This window comes from Phacochoerus africanus, chromosome 12, assembly GCF_016906955.1.
Source record: "Phacochoerus africanus isolate WHEZ1 chromosome 12, ROS_Pafr_v1, whole genome shotgun sequence".
NCBI lineage: Eukaryota > Metazoa > Chordata > Mammalia > Artiodactyla > Suidae > Phacochoerus > Phacochoerus africanus.
The window spans coordinates 53549617-53570289 of record NC_062555.1 but is presented as its reverse complement, the minus strand read 5'-3'; the positions used below and the strand labels follow the sequence as shown (position 1 = coordinate 53570289).

Here is a 20673-nt window from a genome sequence, read left to right as displayed (position 1 = left end):
GGAGTGGCCTCTTTTGACAGGAGGCTGTTTATGTCAACTCTTGGCATCGGTGCTAAAATGCAGGTTGGCTAAGAATTCAGGAACTGGGAGTTGGAGCGAATCCTTGCAAGTTAATCCACATTGGGCTCCTGTGATGGGCTGAAGAAAGATCAATAAAAGCCACAAGCGCCTTCTTCACAAATTTCTCCATGTTTCCTTTTGCTCCTGATGCAGCAAATAGGTGGAGCTATAATTTCAAGGAAGGTGAGGTTCCCTTTCTGAGCTTAGGAAGACCACTGACAAAGTGGGGACAGTCCTACGACTCACTCTGGCCACCAACCCCTAGGATTCTGGTTCATCAAGTCTGGGATGGAGCCGAGGCAGCTTTAAAATGCAGCTTTAAGAAGCACATCTCTGGCTGAAAACCCCTGGGGGGTAAACTCTGCTTGGGTCCATCTCATTGGCATTTAATTCATGAGGTTAAACACCTTAAGGTGAACGGGTTGGTGAGGACTCAAGGCCCAACACTTAGAACAGACTTTAAACAGTTGTTGAGGTCAAAGGCTTTCACCCAATGCTTTTTTTTTTTTTTTTTGTCTGCGCTCATGCTCGGTCCAGGGATCCAACCCATGCCTCAGCAGTGACAACACCGGATCCTTAATCACTAGGCCACCGGGGAACACCCCTGATGCCCTCATTGACGTTTTACCAAACTTATTCTGTAAGTTAACCTCTTCCATTCTCTTTGCATTTGGTACTCTGCTCATCCTTCAAGGTCTAGTTCAGAGGTCACCTGTTCCATGAGCCCTTTGCTGACAGGGGTTTCCAGCCTCTGTCGTTGACGGGCACTTGACATTTCCTCTGTTCCGTCTGCAACGACAGACCTAGATCCTGGCTCCCCGTGGACGTGTCTGCAGCTCCGCTAGACTACATAGTCCTTATGGCCAGGGCCGTGCCCCACTCATCTTTGGCATAGAGCTTTCATGCCTGCTGCTGATTGTGAAGTGTGAGGTCAGCGACAACGCTGCGGACAGCCTGTGTTCTCATGACTTATCCGGTACCGGAAAGGCAGCCAAGACCACGTTGTCTGTACCACGCTATTTGGTGAGGAAGCTGGCTGGAAAGGGGCTTTGAGCCATGGAGGAGGCTGGCCGAATGCCTGCCAAGAACGAGGTGACATTTTTTGCTGTGGTGATGAGGCCTCATGGAAAACTACACGTGTGGTCAGTGATCCACAGCCAGAGTCGGGCAGAAGCCCGGCCCCTCCCTTCCTCCACTCTGGTAACCTGCGCAGTCAATCACTCGAGTCCAGGGAAGCACTGCAGGCACGTCGTGTAACATGACAGGAAAAAAAATCGGGTTAAGCCCCAGAGAGCTAAAGGATGAAAGCAGCTGACACCCGCTCTCTTCTCATTTGCTCCAGGAAAGATGAGGGCAGCCTTCAGAAAAGAGGTGCTCTTTGCGCGGAGGGGGTGCGGGCGCACCTGCGGCACGCGGAAGTTCCCAGGCCAGGGCTTGAACCCGCCCCAGAGCACTGGCCCGAGCCGCTGCAGTGCCAACGCGGGCTCCTTAACTGTGCCACAGGGATTTCCCGAGAGTGGCTCTTAGAACAGAGGAGGAGGTGAACTTGTGTGGGAGCCCGTCGGGTGCAGCTCAAGCAGACTGTGACTTGGCAGAGCCAGAGGCTGGAATCAGAGCCGGGCTGGCACTGCTCTTCCAAGGGTGATCCGGAGACCGTCTGTGTCTGTCCCCTGCAGTTGTCCGTTCAAAATTCAGATTTCTGGGACTCCCCTGCACCGACTGACTCAGTCTCTGAGGATGGGAGCCAGAAATGTGAGCTTTGAACCAACCCCTCAGGTAACCGTGATGCACGCTGGGCAGCCACGGAAGGGGATGGACACGTGGGGCTCTGCGTACGGAACCGCCCCGAGGTTCGACATCACCCACCTGTCACCGGGCCTCACGCGAAGGCGGGGAATGCAGACAACACCAACCACAAACAGGGCTGAGAGACAAGCGATCAATCTGATGTCATTATACAGTGGTTACACACACGATTTTGTTGTAGATTATGCAGTTCTATCCTGTTTGAAGCTGACACGTGAAAATATGAACAGACAAGTTAACAAATGATAATTCATTTTCCAAAAGGATTCCTGAATGAAACCATTCATCAACTGGTTCCACTGGCCAAACACTTCAACTAGAATTGAATTTACACACAATGCTGGATGACCACTCACACGCAGTGGGACTTGCGTGCTTCGCGGTTCTATGCACAGAAACATGTCGTAAATGCCTCCTTCCCTAGAGAAGGGGGTCACGCTTCTACTCCCCTCCCTCCCGTGAGGGACTGATCCTCACTGTCTTCGAAAGAAGACCTGCCCTTGAAGCCAATAAATAAACTGAAGGACACCTCAGCTTTACCCAGAAATTCATTCCGAACATAATACAACCACTGACTGGTCATTTCATTTTAAATCATTGGTATGGCCACCTTCCCAGTGGCCCTTATGAAGAATCCAAAATGCTTGATTTTAAGACAGAAATTTAAAGTCAGGATACTTATCTTTTCAAATAGTCCTCAGAGAAGGAAAGAAGAGCTTTGGAGTCAGAGAGGCCAAGGGGTTAAATCCTGGCTCTCTCCCCATTACTAGCTGTTTAAGTTCACTTAATTTCTCAAAGGCTCAGTTTCCTCTCCCTCAAATGGAATTAAAACCATCAACATCATAGGGGTATCTGAGTCCAAGCTGATGTTTCAGGCTTGTTCTTACACGGGATTCTCAAAGCACCAAGAAGTTACCATCAAGAAATACCTAAGAAATCAGGTGTAGATTCCACCCCCAAACATATTAAAGTCTGTTTGAGAGCAAAGAGAAAACAGCCATCCACTCTTGGGGAACATGCCCAAGGAAATGAGGCATGATATACAATAAAAATGAGACATAAAGGGATTCTTCAGTGGTAAGTAGAGAGAGCCTACATGTCTCTAGAGTTGCTGGAATAAAAGGAGAGGTTCTGGTGGTCTGTTCAGCAGAGCCCCTGAGAGGTGAGGTCACGTGAAGTGTCAGAAGCACAGCTGGGTGTCAGGAGAATCATCACTCCCGCCCAGGGGCGAGGGGGGGATGCTCTGATCCCAGTGGGCTGTCTCTGCAGGTGGCAGGTCATTGGCCCTGATGCTCCCGGGAGCAGCCGTAGTTTGTGCTACAGCGTGGGTTGCATGGAGTGAGCTGGGGCAGTGGAGTGGTTCTTGCACTTGACAAGCAGAGGCCATTTCCTTGCAATGCAAGTGGATCCTAGAATCTAGTGTAGTTTGATGGGAATAAAACCTTCTCACCTAATCGCTCTGAAGCTGAATACAAAATCATAACCCAGGGTTCGAAAAATGGCTTTCCTGCAGCTATACTTTCTGAAGAGCGTTCAGGAATGTGACAATGGTGTCAATATCCAATAACTCCCTAGGACGCCGTGCTCGCTCTCCTGGCACAGGGCATCAGGAACTAGGTAGTCTTCAGCAGGAGCACATGGGTCCTGACCTCCACGCTGCATCAAATCCAACCTAAAGCCAAGATACTAAACTATGCTCAGGACCAAAACCTGAGACTCCACTTAAGATCCTCAGTTGTTTCTTTCCGGAGTTAAATTCAGAGTGCTCAGGTGAATGGTTCTACTTAAGGATCCTTTCATCCTCAACACCTGGGGTCACACCTATAGGTGAAGAATTTTTAATGAATTACCAATGAGTGCTAGCTACCATAAGACAGATGAAACCAAGTGGAAAACATGTTCTCTCACAAGAGGCTTATATTTTATTTTCAAGATACTACGCCACGGGAAATATTAATTATCACTACACAGAGCGACGTTCAGCACCCCATGATAACTCTGCTTTTCGGTCCATTCCTGTACCCAGTTACAAGCGTTTTGCAGGTTTTCCTTCATCTGTTTTCCCACTCTTGTCTTGACCACCTCATCACTTTGTCTGAAACAAAGTCCAGCCCCCCCTTGTTGATTTTACTTTGAAGATTTTGTAAAACCGACCCATCATGTATACTCCGAGGCTGTGGGACTTTTCGGATTAATACAGTATTGGTGCACTCCTCCATAAAGGACAGGGAAGAAAGACTGAATAGTTAATATTTTCAAACTCTTTTCAATGTATGTGGCAGACAGCCGTGGTGACATGAGTAGCCTTGCCACTGCTACGTAGAAAGAAACCATTCTATCACTTTGCCAGATTGCTCAGACTCGAAAGCCTTGGTTAGGGAAATAAATTTCTCCAACTCTAAGAATGGCAAGAAACACTGGGTATGATTATTCTATAAGGCCTTCAATTTGGGGTTGCTCAGATTTCCTGGGTCTCTCCCATGTATACACGTTATTAAATTTTATGTGATTTTTCTCTGGTTAAAAAAGAAAGACCTCCAATTAATAGCTACTTGCAAAAAACACTTTATATTGTAGCATGTGGGTTAATAAACTTTTAGTGAGTGAAAAGATGGTCGGCAGAGGAAAAAAATACTAGGGGATTAGGAGAGTTGTATTCCAATTTATATTCAATTTCGGTTTCTGTTTTTCTGCTTTCATTGGTAGTTTATTAACTGGTAGACATTTATAGCAACGTTTTGATGTCAGTTGTTCCAAATTAGGTGTGGGAAGGCCTGTGCATGGATGTTTAGTACCAGGCCCATTATGCCAATAAATTAAGGGCAAAGGCGGGATGAAAAATAAAAACCTACATCCATTCACTCACCCAACCTGCATTTATGGAAATGGGACTGTGTGCAGAGCTCGCAGTGAAGTGCCACGGGCGTAAGACAAAGCTTGTCCTCAAGGTGCTTGTAAGACATTGTCAGAATAAATCAGGTGAAAACTGTGGCTAATCCAAAGGAGGAGAATATTCTCTTAAGAGAGACAAACCTGATAGCACATTCATACTTTTTTTTTTTTTTTTTGCTTTTTAGGGCCCACACCCAAGGCATATGGAAGTTTCCAGGCTAGGGGTTGAATCAGAGCTACAGCTGCCAGCCTATACCACAGCCACACAGGATCTGAGCGGCGTCTGTGACCTACACCATCACTCACAGCAATGCTGGATCCCCGACCCACGGAGTGAGGCCAGGGTTCGAACCCGCATCCTCGAGGATACTAGTCGGATTCCTTTCCCCTGCACTACAAAGGGAACTCCCTGAATTAATACTTTTTGAATTCATACTTGTTGAATGAATACTTCATACTTTGGAAGATGTAGGAATGTACTCCGTAACCGGAGGGGGAGGATGGAAGCCTTTCGGCTTTCCGTGTTTTTTATGGTTTGGAGTTTTTACGGGCATGTATTATTTTTGTAATCAGGAAAAAAATCAAAATAAGAATATTTCTATGAATCAACACTGCAAATAAGTAAATATCCAACCTCTCTTGACTTAGGTTGTTGGTGCCTTATGAATGGACTTCTGTCTGGTCTCAAGCTATTTTGTTGTGCTAAAAGCATTTCTAATGCCAGCTTTCATTCAACAATACAAGAAGCGTTTAGAAAATTTAAGTTTTTTGATTTGAATGATCTGCTTTACTACGCATTAGAGCAGAAGCCTCATTGCCACTTTTATTTCCTGCTGAAAAGGAGGGATGTGAAGAAGATGAAGGCATATTCTCTATTTCCATTGGTAATGTATTTTTTCAAACTACTGGGGGATGTCTGGCCTCAGCTGAAAATGGTAGAAGAAAACCCATATCAGTCTACTGATAATGATTATTATTATTCATTATCATCTGTGATTAGGGTAACTCTTCTACCATCATTAAAACGGAACATGGCCACTTACGATTCCCTAATTTCTAAACACCTTCGTATTCTTAATAAACTGCCCTGGAAAAGAGAAAAATCAAGACAGTTCCTGGCTACGTGACAGCGTGTTTAAAAGCTTCAGCATGAAAAGCACCACCGGCCTTGACCTTCATGCTTCCAGAAGCCCAGCCCTATTAAATCCAAACGGGACCTTTCTTCACTTCAGCAAGTCCTAGTTACATCACTGACTATTCTTCAAACTCTGTAATCTTGGGTTTAGTGTCGCTTCAGGCTGAATCATTCTTTTCAGAAATGGCACAGATTGGGATATCTCCGCAGCTTTTCTTATTTAATGCAACTCAGCTGTCACTTTATGTGAAAAAAAGTGGGTTGGAGAATGAGAAATTCTCTGTTAATTGAGGGCCGAAGTCCTTCTGGCCATGAACAAAGGCTGCTTGGAACTCGCTAACTCCATTTAAAAATCGTATTATTTTGAAAAGTTAATTGCGGGTTTCCAAGTATCCTCAAAGTGCCATTAAACTCATTTCCTCATTCTGCACGATGGTGGGTGGCAGGGCCGGCCGGGGCGGTGGGGGGGTTGCTCTCTGTGGGTCGTCACCCATTCAACAGCCGGACGACACAGCAACGGGGCAGCGGGCAACATCCTGGTCAGTGATTTTAGTGCCTCTAAGGCCCCCTCCCAATTTCATGTTCCTGGCAGTTGTGTTTATATTTGAGAGTTCACTCATAGTCTTCCTGAAAATCACATCTAAATACTTCTGTGACCTAAAATTGTATGTATCAGAGTCCTAAATAATGGCACTTTAACATTAAGAAATAAGAGAAAAAATTAAATTAAAAAATACATCTAGGATGTGGAAGCGGACGTAAATGAAGACCTGCTCGTATGTGCACCTGTGAGGCTAACCCGATGCGGTGGGATTGAGACACACGTTCCCAGCTGTTAAGGGAGAGACCCGTGGTCGTCTCTGGTCATCTGACTAGCATGACTCCAATGTTACAAGACCAGCGTGGGGTTTGGCGTCACAGTGGGTTCACTTCCATTTAAACTGTCATCAGTGGCAGTGACCTGGTAAAGCCACTTCTGAACTTCGGAGAGAACGGTTTCACTTTATTTTCAAAAAAGCATCATGGCGTTATTCTTACTGAACAACTAAACACCGAAGTATAAATGCTATTTTGACGACGTTGTTAGAAATTACTGAGAGGAAAAACAATACCTTCATTTCCAAAGTTAATCAAGGAAAAAACTTCCTTCTGGTTCTGCAGCAGATCACACTGGCTCTTAAAATATGATTTTTAACAAATTCCCATCACCTGGAAACAGCAAACGCTAGTGGTACTTGGGGTGGAGCTCATACCCAAAAGCCACGCCAGTGGGCAACAGCCAACAGCAAGTTCATTTCGCCGCTGGCTCATGTACTACAGCTTCAGCTACATCTTTATGGAAGGAAGGCAAAGCTTAACAAAGACCCCATAAAATGAAATGATGCAGACCAACCTTTGATTGCACCCACAATATTTTGGTCTAGTCCTTTCCGGTTGTCATTGAGTCCTCTTTTCCTCTTCCCATTGGGTAAGGAGTTAGCCAAAGTCTTGTCATCAAAAAATGCACACACCAATTTTCTAAACAGAAGGCTTCCTGAGCGAGTGTAGTTTGACAGTATAGAGTCCAGCTGAGATTTAGGCATGAACACATCGAAGCCTTCAGCAAGTTGCACTTCTGGCTACCAAAAGAACATAAATACATCATTAAAAGCAAGATTTGAAGCAACCGATTTAAGGCATATGAGCCACAGAAAAACATCACTAGCTATGGCCACGTCCACATAGCCTGCAAACCCCTCAGCCCCGGCTCTGAGGGCCCGTGTGTGCAGTTTACAGAACCACTGACTACTTATAATTCACCAAACAAGATGCTCTAATTCCAATATTAAGAAAAGCAGTGGAGAGAAGTACGTTGAAAAAGCATTCTTGGGAGTTCCCGTCCTGGCTCAGCGGAAAGGAATCCGACTAGGAACCATAAGGACATGGGTTCGATCCCTGGCCTCGCTCAGTGGGTTAAGGATCGGGTGTTGCCATGAGCTGTGGTGTAGGTCACAGACGCAGTTCGGATCTAGTGTTGCTGTTGCTGTGGTGTAGGCTGGCAGCTGTAGCTCTGATTGGACCCCTAGCCTGGGAAGATCCATGTGCCTCAGGTGAGACCCTAAAAAGCAAAAAAAAAAAAAAAAAAAAAAAAAAGAAAGAGGAAAAAAGAAAAAGCATTCTGGGTCTTAATTTATAGATAGCTTTCTCCTACGTTAAATAATTTGACCTCATTTGCTCAAGGACATGAACCTGGGGCTACCAGGTGAACCTGGGGTTGGGATGTGAACCAGGCTTTTTGTACTGTGCCAGTGGTTTTAGCTGTGGAAGTGGATTTTTTTCTCCAATGAAACTTATGTCAACTAATACAGAAAATAAAAATGCTGAGCAGGTGCCCGGGCAGTTTAAATTCAGCCCTGACCCCTGCGTTTGGGAGGCAAATCTGGAGCTCCACCCCAGAGCACCAGAGGAAGGCCCGTATACCAGGCACTGGGCTTTCCTGGCTGGGATACTGGATCAGAACACGGGGCGGCTGCTTTCAGCTTGGACTCCCGACCGGAGAAGCTCAGGCACTGGTGGTACATTTCGCTATGGCGCACCGTGGATTTGACAGCCCCTTCTCCAGCTTTCAACCCAGCTCACACCATTTCCTTTTCGAAGCTCCCTCCTAACGCCTTCTTCCCCAAGGAGGCAACGAGGTGCCGGCACTGCTGCTTATCTGACATACTTACAGGACTGTGTTTATTACACTGTATTATAATTATTTACTAGACGGCAGCCCTTCCTGGTGCTGGGAACCCAGACTTTGTATCTCTAGGGCCTGGCACACAGTAGGCACTCAAGAAATTCTTGTTAAATAAAGTGCATGGGCCATAACCTAAACTATGAAGTCATTCGCTGTGGATCATAACATGGTAACTGCAATAACTTGGAGGTGAAAAAAATGCAGTTGTTACACTTTTCATTAGAAAAAAAAAGAAACCTCGTTTAAGATGTTTTACGAAAGCTTACTCTCAGATATCGTATTTAAAATTTGCAAACCTGGTACTACTTTAGATTTTCTAGACTGTACCGTAAATGTGAGGATCTGGGTTTAGTTTTTCTCCTGGAGAATAGGAATTATTATTTTTGTTTATTCTGTTGCTCCTCAAAATGCCTGGCTATGTCCAAAGGGTCCTGTGATGAGCAGAGCTCAGGGAAGGGCTTAAATTTATCAGATCACATGGGGGAAGATTCCGGACCCAGCAACTCCCAAATGGAATTCTCGACAGGACCATTCAGAAGGTCATCTCCCTTTTCTGCTTTACTTTGCCCCGCGACTTCTGGTGTCAAAATGCTTGGTAAATATCACTATAAAAAGTGCATCCACACTGCTGTCAGATGGTTTCCTGCCTTTTGCCCCTCACAGCTGGTCTCTGGTCTGTGAGGAGGCTGATGGGAGCTGCGGGGGTGTGCCCCCAACTCCTGGGACAGAAGCTGTACACTTGGGCACTCAATGCATGTTTGTTGAACGACTTCATGTAGAAATGTTAGACTAAGCGCGTTCTATCATCAAAATCTAAGATGAAGTTTTATTCACAACCAGAATTTTATTTTGCATACCCTATGGCTGCATCTAGACCTTTTATGCTAAATGAACTGACCACAGATTTTTGCTAAGTGCTCCTATACCATGTGAAAGCCATTACAAAAAAAAAAAAAAAAAAAAGAATTCCAGTCTACTTTCTAGAAACAGCAACTCAGCTCTTTCAGGAGCCAGGGGGGCACAGAAGCTCTTAAATTTGCACGAGTAGAAAGTGAAAGACCCCAGCTCACCTCATGCCTGGATTCTGATGCCACCAAACAGGTGTTTAAAACTCGTTCGCCTGACCTCTAAGATCGCCTGACCTCTAAGACTCCCCCGGCTTTCCCCTCTGACTGGTCCTGTAGAACCTGGACCCGGCTTGAGAGAGACTGACCTCCACTAGCCACCAGGCAGAACTAGCCGCTCTCTTCTTCACACACTCAGAGTACTTTCTATGAGCCATGTTGCTGGCACTTTCCACACTGCATTTACGTAGCTGGGAGTTTGCAGTTCTCATCAGAATGTGTGCTCTTCGGCATTCAGAGTGCCAAACGCCCAGCTAGTGCCCGATAGATTTTTCTCAGAATAAACAAAACACTATGTAAGGATTCGTTCACAATGACTGGTATTGATTTCGAGGTCTTGTGTCCCTACATAAAGGAAGCGGGTGTGAGGGACCCGTGCTAACTCCGGGAGCAGATGGCCAACCGAGAGAACACTGCTCTGACTCAGCCCACCAGTGTTTCCTGCACACCCGCCGTGTGGAAGGAGTTAAGGTCAGGCTCATTAGACAGGACACCTGCATAAACCCCTCTCACCCAGACTGGACAAAGAGAAATGCCACAAGGCAGGTACAGACCATTAGGCAGCATCTGGCTGGAGAGGGGGACAGGGCCTGGGTGGAGGGGGTGGCCGGGACAGCATTTTGTCAGGTCCTTGGAGGAGGATTTAGGAGAGAGATGCCATTGCTGTTGCTTGTTTGTCTTTTTAGGGCCACACTCGCGGCATATGGAGCTTCCCAGGCTAGGGGTCGAATCAGAGCTGCAGCTGCTGATCTACACCACAGCCACAGCAATGCCAGACCCAAGCCGCGTCTGCAACCTACACCACAACCCCCAGCAACCCCGAATCCTTAACCCACTGAGCGAGGCCAGGGATTGAACCCGCAACCTCATGGTTCCTAGTCGGATTCATTAACCACTGAGCCACGACGGGAACTCCCCAAATGAAATGTCATTTGAAAAGCTAGACTTCCTTTGACAGAATTACTATTTGATACCTGAGTAAGGACAGGCAGCTAACACACTAATTTACAGAGTCTATTGATTACTGAAGTAATATGATCTTTAAATGATGACATCCGAAGTATGGGGCAGGATTTACTACACTTGGAGTCATCATTTTAAGAGTGGAGTCTGAATTCCCACTATAAATTTGGATTTCCACGTGCATCTTGCCTATTTTCAGTACCTCAGCCACTTGGCTCAGTAATGTACCAAATGCTGGATTTTCCTGATCTGTTGGTGTTACATCTTACGCCCAGTCAAGTTCTGAAGGCAAAAACTGCGTGTCGTCATGAGAACTCTAGAAAATGTTCCTGGACCCAGGCCTCTGGACATTAACTACCTCGTTTCTCTCCGCGTTTCTCCCTCTGTGGTCTCCTCTTGCTTAGGAGTTGGGGTCAAGATGTAATTTAGCGCGGGGATCATGTAACACCTGGTAAATGAAAAGATGTTCCCCCAAGTCTCCCTGAGCATAGCATGTGCTCCCCTGTCTAATCTAAAGAAAAATACGTGAAACAATTTTAAGGAGATCATAATGAATAAATAATAAATTAGGGATCATAATAAGGGAAAATTTCTGATACTGGCTATTTCATGTCAGGTATTATCGACAGCAAATTACAGGAAGACATGTCAAAAGCTACATGTGGTCATTGGTTAAAAGGGTAAGAAGTGCAGAACAGTCACATTGGGCATTAGCCCCAGATTTTCAATTACAAATCACACACTCATTACACACAATAGTTCAGACACTTGACGGAATACCTAGTCAGGTTTCAGAGTGGCTCAAGACTGAAACCTTGGGGAAAACTACAGATGAAAAGGCAGAATTCTGTCGAGTAAGACTAATTTTGGACTGAAAACATGTAACAAAATTGATGAGAATGTTTAAAGGCTGTGGACTCAGTCTTTCTGTTCATAATACTGTTATATCCAAGGATCCTTTATTCCCACTTAGTATTTTTTTTAGTGGTTTACTAGATGTATTTCTAGGAAGATGAGCTTTTAGTTTATGAGATTTTCAAAAACACAGACCCCCTTCACAATTACTTCATTTTGCTCACAAATGTGATCTGCTTCTGTTTGAAGAAAATGAAGTTCTTTCCTATAATTCAGGTCTGTTCCAGGTAGATTTAGCAAGTATTACAGTTCCCATTTATCAAATGCCATGGCCAATGAGCTGGCTGCCCCCAAGAGCCCACTGGATAGAGAGGCAGGCCTGCTCTTGGGGGCCAGCTGGCCCAGCTCCAAAAGCATGGCCTGGGGTGAGGCAGAGCTGAGAAGCACTGTTTCAATGGGGCAGAGGCTCCACAGCTGACCCACTGTGCAAGAAACATGTTCTGGAGCAAGGACAAGATGCTCAGGCAGGAGTTCTGCCCAAAAGAATGGGAGTTCCCATCATGGCTCAGTGAAAGGAATCTCACTAGCATCCATGAGGATGCAGGTTCGATCCCTGGCCTTGATCAGTGGGTTAAGGATCTGGTGTTGTCATGCTCTGTGGTGCAGGTCGTAGACGATGCTCGGATCTGGAGTGGCTGTGGCTGTGTTGGAGGCCGGTGACTACAGCTCCGATTCAACCCTTAGCCTGGGAACCTCCATGTGTTGTGGGTGTGGCCATAAAAAGACCAAAAAAAAAAAAAAGAAGAAGAAGAAGTACATAGGTGGCACAGTGGGTTAAGGATCTGGCATTGCTGCAGCTGTGGTGCACGCCACAGCTGTGGCATGGGTTCCATCCCTGGCGTGGGAACTTCCACATGCCACAGTTGAGGCCAAAAAAAAATAAAGTACATGGAAATCTCTAGCCTAGTATATACTGAATGTTGCATAGGATAATAATTACAAGAAGTCATTAAGGAGCCAATCATTTATGGATTTCTATTTGACAAAATTTTGGTGGAACTAAGAATTCAACGTTAGAAAAGACAATGCAATTTGGCTCCTCGAAAACTTCGTGTGCTTGCATAATGAGACATTGCCGAGCCTTTCAGAGAGGTTTTCAGCTTCTTCCCTTCTCAGGTGGTAAATTAATGACTCTGAGGACTTCAGCTTGATTTATGCTAAAGATATTTGAGCCAGAATGTTTAATACATAAGATTTTAACCACGGCAGTCTAGCTTCTTCTATCGTAACTCCACTGAAACTGCTCCTCCAAGAAAATGTCCACCTCTGAGAGCCTGTCCTTGACCTCCAGGCAGAGGACCAGTCCTGTTCCGCCAGGGTCCCAAGCCTATGCCAGAGCTTCTGTCATTAGTTTAAGTCTTTTCCTCATATGGTCCTTGAAGGACAAGGACTATTTCATTCATTTCAGCAGCCCTGGAAAATGGTGCTAGAATATGCACGTATTCGCTACCTACTCTATTGCAGGCCCTAGGCTAACACACATTACGTAGGTTTTCTAATTTAATTCCCATCATCCTGTGAAGCAGTCACTATGACTATCCCCAACTGGTAGATGAAAAAACTAGGGCTTAGAGAGATTAGGTAACTTGTTTAAGATTCTCCAGCTAACAAGTGGCGAAGCAAAGATTTAAAGCCAGGCAGTCTGCACTAGAACTTAAACTCTCAAGCATACACTGCCTTAATTTCAGTGTGACACTGAATAAATTAAAAAAGTCTCTGGTTTGATTGATATGCTTTACCAGTTCCCAGTGGATTACTTTATTTACTAGGCTAAGAAGAAATTAAGAAAACAGATTCTGAATTCAGAAGCTATTTATGTTGAAAGCACCAATGCATTTTAAATTATTTATTTATTTATTTATTTTTGGCTTTTTTTTTTTTTTTTTTTTTGCTATTTCTTGGGCCGCTCCTGCAGCATATGGAGGTTCCCAGGCTAGGGGTCGAATCGGAGCTGTAGCCACCGGCCTACGCCAGAGCCACAGCAACGCGGGATCCGAGCCGCGTCTGCAACCTACACCACAGCTCATGGCAACGCCGGATCGTTAACCCACTGAGCAAGGGCAGGGACCGAACCCGCAACCTCATGGTTCCTAGTCAGATTCGTTAACCACTGCGCCAGGATGGGAACTCATAAACTATTTATTTTAAGAATGACATAAACATTAACAATTATCTTAAGTTGATGGATGTCCATAGCTTTATCTTCTGATAACTTTTGCGTAACTAGGGTTACTGAAAAATATTCATAGTGACTACAACAAATAGAAAAACATTTTCTATGTTTTAAAAAGCATTTTAATATATTTTTAAAAACTGATCTCAGTGTTTCACCAAGGCCAAAGAACAAGCCAAACAACAGGCAACAATCAGGAAACAAACCTAAGCCATGTATATCTGCCCTGAAAAACACAGATCAATAAATCCAACTATGTACAAAAAAAGAGTAACTGAAAAAAATTCACAACCATTTTGTCTGAGTACTAGTAGCATACTGGGTCTCGACTAGTAGACTAGTAGACCCAAAGACTAGTAGAGTACCTGGAACTCCTAAAGAAGGATTAAATTTTGTATTGAAACCTAAACTTTGGTTTAGGGCTTCTGCCTTTGCTTCTGGGTAATTCAGGTTTCAACTGTATTTAATGTGCCAATTTATTTCTTATTTGTTTATTTATTTTTGTCTTTTTCGGACTGCACCCTCGGCATATGGAGGTTCCTAGGCTAGGGGCTGAATCAGAGCTGTAGCTGCTGGCCTACGCCACAGCCACAGCCATGCCAGATCCGAGCCGAGTCTGTGAGCTACACTGCAGCTCATGGCAACACCGGAGCCTCAACCCACTGAGCAAGGCCAGGGATTGAACCTGCATCCTCATGGATACTAGTCAGATTCATTTCCACTGCGCCATGACAGGAACTCTCTTAATGTGCTAATTTAAATGGGCCCAGTACATTGCTCTGGCTCTGGTGTAGGCCTGTGGCTTCAGCTCTGATTAGACCCCTAGCCTGGGAACCTCCATATGCCTTGGATGCGGCCCTAGAAAAAGACTAAATAAATAAATAAATGGGTCCAGTAATCCTGCTCCCAAAGAGAAATACTTCCAGCCACTCTTTAAAGACATTATTAGCTCATGTGCATTTGTTCATGTATATGTAATACAACTTTACACAGCAAATATTTATATTCGTCCCTGTAAGGTACTTAGGACTGCTGAGGTTTAAAAAAGGACTGGTTGTGGGAAGGAGTGGGATGAATGGGGAGTTTGGGGTTAGTAGATGCAAACTATTCCATTTAGAATGGATCAGCAATTGAGGTCCTGCTGTACAGCACAGGGAACTAGATCCGGTCTCTTGGGATAGACCATGATAGACGACAATATGAGAAGAAAATGTGTGTATATATATGGATGATTGGGTCACTATGGTATAGAAATTGATAAAACATTCTAAATCAACCACACTTGAATAAAAAATTTAAAATAAATAATAAAGGTTTCCATCCCCTCGACCCCCGAAAAATAAAAATAAAAAAGGACCAGTATTTACCCAGTGCTTAATGTGTACCAGTGCTATTCTAAGCACTTTTCATAGCGGGGTTCACTGACTCCTGGGTGGGCCCACACTCTGAGGTCAGCACTCCCATCACCCCCATTTGACAGAGAGAAACCATGGGACGTAAGCGTGAGTGCACTTGCCTGGGGTCACACAGCTAAGCGTCTAGCCCAGGCACCCCACCCTCCGAGGCTGCACCCTTAGCCATGCAGGTCTCCCCCAGAAACTGGATCCAGGTAAAGAGCCAGCCACGTCTAACCTTTCAGTTCTCCTTTGTGTGACAATGACCTCATGAACAGTTCCTGAGCGGTGGTCATGTCAAGAGCTGGGCTCAAGCTGGCGCCTGTGCCTGTCATTCCGTGGAGAAGGGCACACTCAGCCCTGGAGTGAGAGCTGGCTCCACCCGGCCGGCTGTGTGGACGTGAGCAGGCTACCGAAGCCCTTGAGGCCACTGTCTCCACATCTATACATGGAGGACAATCGTAATACCTCCCAGAGTAAGGGTGAAAGTTAAAAATTATTTGGCAAAGGATACTACTACTGCTATTACTGCTACTACTACAAATACTACTACTACTAGCAGTATTATTTTTATTTAGTCTCTGCTCTTAAGAAATCAGGGAGAAAGAAGGAGAAATCACCTAGATAATTACAAACCAGTACAGAAAGTTCTATAAAGGACTGTTGAAATTATATTGGTGGCTGCAGGGGGTGCAGAGAGAGTAACAGGGAACAAATAAGAAAACGGGATTTAACTGAGGAGGGGGTTCTAACTGAAGCCAAGTCCCAGACCCAAAGTTTTGGAAGGTTATTTTGTATTTTGTGCTTCATGCGAATTTTTACTGAGTACCTTTCATGTGCCGGGCACCGCGGCAGGACCTTCCCGTGTACTCGAGGTCACAGTGTTGACAACACTCTGGGTGCTGCCACTGCGGTGGACGTGGGTCAGGGCCCACTGTTGGGCTGCACGGAGTGGGCATGGCCATTGTGGTCAGAAGATGGGGGTCCACCTGTAGTGACCTACACCCCTTCTGTTCAAGCTTGTGCACAGTTACGCAACTTGGTATTTGGGTGACTCTAAAAGTCAGAGCATAATAAAAAGGATAGCACATCATGAACTTTAAAAAATTGGCAGTAATTTTTTTACACTGAAAAAGCAATAAAGCGCAGGCTTTATGTGTCCTTTTTTCGTTGCTTCCAGCTCTGATCTTTCTCCTGTGCTCCAGAGGTCTAAGGGACCTCTTGAGGACGCTCAACTCACTTTTACTTCCCATCCAGAACTGAAGGCCTGCTTCTGCTCTAGCATTCTCTGTCTCCGTTCAGGAAGTCTGTACCGTCTAGCGACCAACCTAGTTTTCCAAGGTAGAAACGTGGGGGTTATTTTCTCCTGAGTCACCGAGTCCTCTGTGTGGGCACCTCCCGGATGCCTCTCATCTCTCGGTCCCCTCCAGCGCACTGCTCGTGGACAGACCCTCCAACCTCTTGCCTGGCTGCCTGGAATTATCTTCCTCCTGGTCTCTCTGCCTCTGGTATCTTCTCTACATCCATTAATCATCCGTGATGCCGTCCTGCATTCCATCCTAAGAACGGGTATGATTGCTCCTCTATGTAAAACCTGCAATGGCTCCCTAGTGCCCACAAGATAAAAAGGCCAAGGGCCTTGGCGTGACATACTCGGGCTGTCGCTAGCTGGCTCCATCCCGCTTTTATATCATCATCTGCTATCAGTATGGCCTGATATCATAGCTGTTCTAGCAACAGGGGACCACATGCCCAACCCTACAACTTTGCCCTTCATCTTCCCCACACTGGGTAGCTTTTAGAGCCCATCTTCAGATACACAATCCCCACCTATTTATATCTAATCCAGTTATATTACATTTTTCCAATCTGTTTTATAGAGTCATCCCTACAAGATTATTACATGTTCTGTTTTCTCCTCTGGGCTTCCACCAAAGTTTAAAAGGCTCACGGCTAAGAAATAACACAAGACTAGAAGGGCACCTAAATTTAGAAGCCTTAGCACTGATGGTCCCATCACCTAAGGGTACCAGTCCCCCGACCTTGGAACTGCACAGGCCAGCCTCATGAATGCCAGCAAGACTATCCGTGCACAAAATTTCTAACAATGGGACTCACTGGTGGTTCTCTAAGAGCAGTTTGTTTCTGTTGAATAGATGACTCGAATGGCCTATCGGCTGGATAATGTAAAGATACTATCTACATATGTTTCTGCTTTTCTTTAGAAGCATGTTGTTTTTCAGTGATAACACCTGAGTGTTCATGGACAATTCTGAATGGGTTTCATTAAATTTAATAGCTCTCGTTAGCAAAAATCATCATGAAGAACAAGCAAGTTATTTCTGGGGTATATAAATTATAATGCTGATATTGGTAAAGATAAGAAAAATTCTGTTTCACTAATGTAGATAAGGCCTTTATCAGATCTTTTTTAATTTATCTCTGAAGTATGTTTAGAGCTTAAAAATTTTAAAAAGGAACAAGTTCAGTTATTCCCATTAGATCAACCCATTCGGGAGCTGATTTTCACAACTCAAGTGATTGCTTCTGATATATTAATGTCTATCAGAAGAGAAGGCCTAAAAAATTCAAAAAAATATAAAAGTATTATGAAAACTGTTTTAGAATGAATGTACCTTGTGTGGTGGAATAATTTACCTCTGCCTCCAAATGCGTGATGGATGTGGGTTTTGAAACCAGGGCCTAAGCTGCAATAACAATAGGCTGTGAGCAAAGGAGCTGCCCGGTCCAGGGTGGAATGTTATCATTGTTAATGGCTTTTTAAAACTAAGTTTTTGTTTTTTTTTTTTCTTTTTACAGCTGCACCTGCAGCATACGGAAGTTCCCAGGCTAGGGGTCAAATTGGAGCTGCAGCTGTCAGCCACAGCTACGGCAACACTGGATCCTTAACCCACTGAGCGAGGCCAGGGATTGAACCTGCATCCTCACTGATACTATGTTGGGTTTTTAACCCCCTGTGCCACAATGGGAACTCCCTTTATAACTAAGTTTTTAGTCTAAAAGAACTTCTTAACAATTGTGCATGTGTTCATAAATAAAAACAAACAAAAGGAGTTCCCACAGTGGCTCAGTGAATTAAGAAGACAACTAGTATCCATGAGGATGAGGGTTTGATCCCTGGCCTTGCTCAGGGTGTTAAGGATTCGGCATTGCTGTGAGTTGCAGCATAGGCTGCAGATGCTGCTCGGATCTGGTGTTGCCATGGCTGTGGTGTAGGCCAGCAACTGCAGCTCCGATTCAACCCCTAGCCTGAGAACTTTCATATGCTGCAGGCGCTGCCTTAAAAAGAAAAACAAAAAACAAAAAACAAAAAAACCCCCCCAAAACAAAAACTCCTTCACACAGTGACTGGATAAAAGTTCAAATGATTTCCTAGTCTGACAGCGTCACAAGATGATTATTTTTGTTGCTCCCCTCTATTAAAGGCCCATGCTAGCAAAACATCTTTCTGCAACTTGAAAGGGAACACTTTTTAAAATAGTAATTTATTTCTTAAAGTTTAAGAGGTAGGCCCAAACTCCCATCCTATACAGGCCTGTGGGAGTACTCAGCAGGATTTTCACCCTATGCTGTCTGGTAATAATAGATCACTCATTCCTGTTTATTTTAGGAACTCTCCCAGCAAGTTGGGGTTCACAGCATCCAAGTACGTAGATCCAGATGTTTTAAGTAGGGTACACCATTGCAAATATAGCACAAAACTGAAGAAGGTAGTTTATGGCTCCATGACAATAAAATGTAAGTCAGATGGATGTCTCAGATGTCATCCACCACCTTGGGCTGTGACGACCTCCTAGCTATGGTATTAAAGTAGAAAAACCTTTGCAGAGTTAACCTATCATTACACAGAAGAAATGGCATGGCACTGCAGCCTAATTAGCAGTGTCACTTGCACATATAAAACAGAATTAGCACCGCTGCTCCTTTTTTTATTATTATTAGTTTGTGTTTCTAGAAAGGTGTGACCTTATCTGTAGGGTTCTGTTCATTTATGCCCATCCACAAAGAATTTAATTATGTTCTTTCAGCTCTCGACACTGAGGAAATTGAAAACGGCCACTTCAAAATTAAAAATGTTAAGGAAATTAGTGAGCAGAATATTTACCACTCTTCTTTCAGAGAAAAAAAAGAGTGGAAACACGTTTAAGTAAATAAAGCCTAAGATTTTCAGAGGAGGAGTTCCCGTCGTGGTGCAGTGGTTAACGAATCCAACTAGGAATCATGAGGTTGCCTTGCTCAGTGGGTTAAGGATCCGGCATTGCTGTGAGCTGTGGTGTTGATTGGAGACACAACTCGGATCCTGCGTGGCTGTGGCTCTGGTGTAGGCCACCGGCTACAGCTCTGATTAGACCCCTAGCCTGGGAACCTCCATATGCCTCGGGAGCAGCCCTTCGAAAAGGCAAAAAGACCAAAAAAAAAAAAAAAAAGATTTTCAGAGGAGAAAATTCTGGGCCATGAAATTGTTTTCCTTTCCTCTTGCCTCTTGTATTCTGCAAGTTGCTCTGGTTTTCTTGGGCAGAACTAGTTAAGGGCAAAGTGTATTCTTACTGTACAATTCCTGCAAGTTACACGACATTAGCATCAGCAGCCAGAAAACAACTTACATCGGAGGCCGGTGACTCCAGCACGATGCCGAACCCGAGGATGTGGTTCTCCCCCGGGGAGGTGTGCTCGGCCGCGGGGAGCCCTGGATTCTCTGGGGCCCCCGCCGTCTTCTTCTCTGCCTCTAACATGCTGGGCTTCTGTTTCACAGTGATAGGTTCCACAGGCTTTGGGGGCACTTTTTTCTTTTTATTTCTCTTGCGTGAGACAGCAGTTCGCTGGGAGCAGATAAGGGAAATGGGGGGTTGTTGTCTGTTTTGCGTTCCAACTGTGAACAACAAACAAAAACATGGTACAGGCACGTGTGTCTAACTGCGCAGAACACCCCACCTGTCTCTCTGTGACCCATAGACTGAGGCTGAGAAGGGTGCATGCAGGGACAGGCCACACTGAGCTAAAGCTCACGCTCCGCCTGAAGGTGACTGAGTGCAGCCTTAGTGCTGTAGGGAAAACACTGCTCCAAACGCGGGTGGGTCATCACGCTGGGTTCAATGGAAGGGAAGGATTATGAGCTATGAGAAAACACTGAAGTATGATCTTAGGCATCACATGGCTTTTCTTTTTTTTTTTTTACTTTTTACAGCTGCACCTGTGGCACGTGGAAGTTCCCAGGCTAGGGGTTGAATGAGAGCTGCAGCTGCCAGCCTATGCCACAGCCACAGCCACACCCACACCAGATTCTTAACACACTGATTGAGGCCAGGGATTGAACCCACATCCTCATGGATACCAGTCAGATTCTTAACCTGCTGAGCCACAATGGGAAAACTCCTCACAGGAGGTTTTTATACAACTGAGAACTCTGGACCTTAAACAGAAGGGTAGATGTCCATGCTTCCTGGCAAGCCAATCCCAGCAACATTCCA

The 20673-nt window shown here is 45.0% G+C and overlaps 1 protein-coding gene across 7 annotated transcripts in view; it reads right to left on the bottom strand.

Annotated features, from left to right (window-relative positions):
* Positions 1-20673, bottom strand: part of BEND7 (BEN domain containing 7) — an 86907-nt gene that overhangs the window by 31402 nt on the left and 34832 nt on the right. For 5 of the 7 annotated variants that reach the window (XM_047755588.1, XM_047755591.1, XM_047755589.1 and 2 more), the window contains 2 exons: positions 19810-20075; positions 7287-7512 (listed from right to left, as the gene is read on the bottom strand). In XM_047755588.1, coding sequence (XP_047611544.1) covers positions 7287-7512; positions 19810-20075 — 492 coding nt within the window. Of the gene's footprint in view, positions 1-7267; positions 7513-19809; positions 20076-20673 lie in introns of those variants that run through there. The other 2 variants (XM_047755593.1, XM_047755594.1) reach the window with 2 other exon arrangements.